Consider the following 1601-nt stretch of genomic DNA (forward strand, 5'->3'; position numbering starts at 1 on the left):
AGGATGCCAGGCAGTTTTTAAGGATATGGATTTAGTGGTCGTCGACCAAAAATCTAGATGTTTGTGTTGCTTATTACCGCACCGTTTGTGATAGCTTTTCGTGGAGTCAGTAATAAAGAAGGTGCAATGGTTTGCCTGATATGTATATTATCATAAATTTATTGATTACATATGGCACGCTTACTGGGAAGATATTGGCTTTGTCTATTTGTTTCACCATGCACTTTTTGGAAATTTAATAAATCGTTATTAGTCATACCATATGTTGCTAGTGGTTTAGGGTTTACTTTCATTAAGTTGAGAAATACTCCGCCACAGTTGCAATTGTGCTCAAATAAGGGGTTGCATGTTCGAAATTTATATAGTTTTATTATACTTCATTCTACACTATAATCCACACACTTGCTGCCTAAAATTTAAGAATCATTTTGCACTTTGTTTGGACTTCATCTCATTAACATATTCAATAACTTTCTGCAGGCCCTCGCCGTTTGCTTTCTGGTAGTAAGGAAGCTTGGTCATCCTACCAAACCAGTTACATAGTCCTGGGAACTTTTCTGGGTCGGCAGGTAAGTAGTGATTTATAGTTGAGAAGGTAGCCAAAATTGAAAAGTCTGCAACAGTGAGGGAGGCTCCAGCCAGGTATTGGTTGCTGCCAATGAATTTCTCGAGGAACTCAAAAGCTTCGTTTATGGCGGTTTTAGCATTCTCTTTATTCTGCGGATCGTTGCTTTTCCAGGAAGCCTAAAAAATGCAAAAAATATTATTAATGAAGCATTTTCTACAGAAATTTCCTGGAAGAAATTTTATGTAAATTTAATTTAATTTAATGTTTTTGGAGACTGCTAAAGCGTCTTTATTAGATTTTATTCATTTATAGTAGTTACTCACCCCAAAAGCAATCATTCGAGGACTTAAAACACTACTTTCAAAATGAAGCCTCTGGTCCACTACTGCGCGTTTATATAAATCCTTAGGATACAAGGAATCGTCCTTTGAATATTTGCTGACGAGGTATGTGATGATTGCATGACTGTCCCAAATGCATTTTCCATCATCTTCAAGGGTGGGGATGGTGTGTTGTGGATTCTTTCTTATAAACTCTTCCGTTTTCTGTTCACTTTTGTGAGGGTCGATTTCATGTAATTCATAGTCCAAACCGATGGCATGGGCTGTGAGTAGAACTGCACGAACCGCAGGACTTCCATCTATTCCATAAATAATAGGTTTGCCCATGTTGAAGTCGAAATGAGGATCTTCACGGAATAACTAAGAACCTCACACTGAGTTCCCGTCATGTTCGTTTTGCTATAAATACCCGCTTTTTATCTATGAAATGATGATTCATTTAATTGGACGGTATCAAAATTGGAGCTAAAATCACTGGTGGGCCTTTTTCTATTTTCACGCAGAATATAATAATCAAGCAAATCCACCTATGCATGTTATTATAACTTACGTGTGTTTATTAATATGGTTTGTCACTCGATTGTGATTAGATATGCATTTATCAGGCGTTCGAGACGCATTATGATTGTCGTGATTTAACCTAAAAAGAGGGGGAGAGGGGTATTATAATAAATACTGAATTGATGATCCAA

The 1601-nt window shown here is 37.0% G+C and overlaps 1 protein-coding gene across 1 annotated transcript; it reads right to left on the minus strand.

The window, feature by feature from the left end:
• Positions 1-364: 364 nt before the first annotated feature.
• LOC119650240 (inactive glutathione S-transferase D3-like) lies at positions 365-1306 on the minus strand. The gene is made up of 2 exons (XM_038052822.1): positions 892-1306; positions 365-744 (listed from the first exon to the last, which is right to left on the minus strand). The coding sequence occupies exons 1-2, from the start codon at positions 1234-1236 to the stop codon at positions 424-426; spliced, it is 666 nt and encodes a 221-aa protein (XP_037908750.1). The 5' UTR covers positions 1237-1306; the 3' UTR covers positions 365-423.
• Between the last annotated feature and the right edge of the window lie 295 nt (positions 1307-1601).

Source organism: Hermetia illucens, chromosome 2 (assembly GCF_905115235.1).
Source record: "Hermetia illucens chromosome 2, iHerIll2.2.curated.20191125, whole genome shotgun sequence".
NCBI lineage: Eukaryota > Metazoa > Arthropoda > Insecta > Diptera > Stratiomyidae > Hermetia > Hermetia illucens.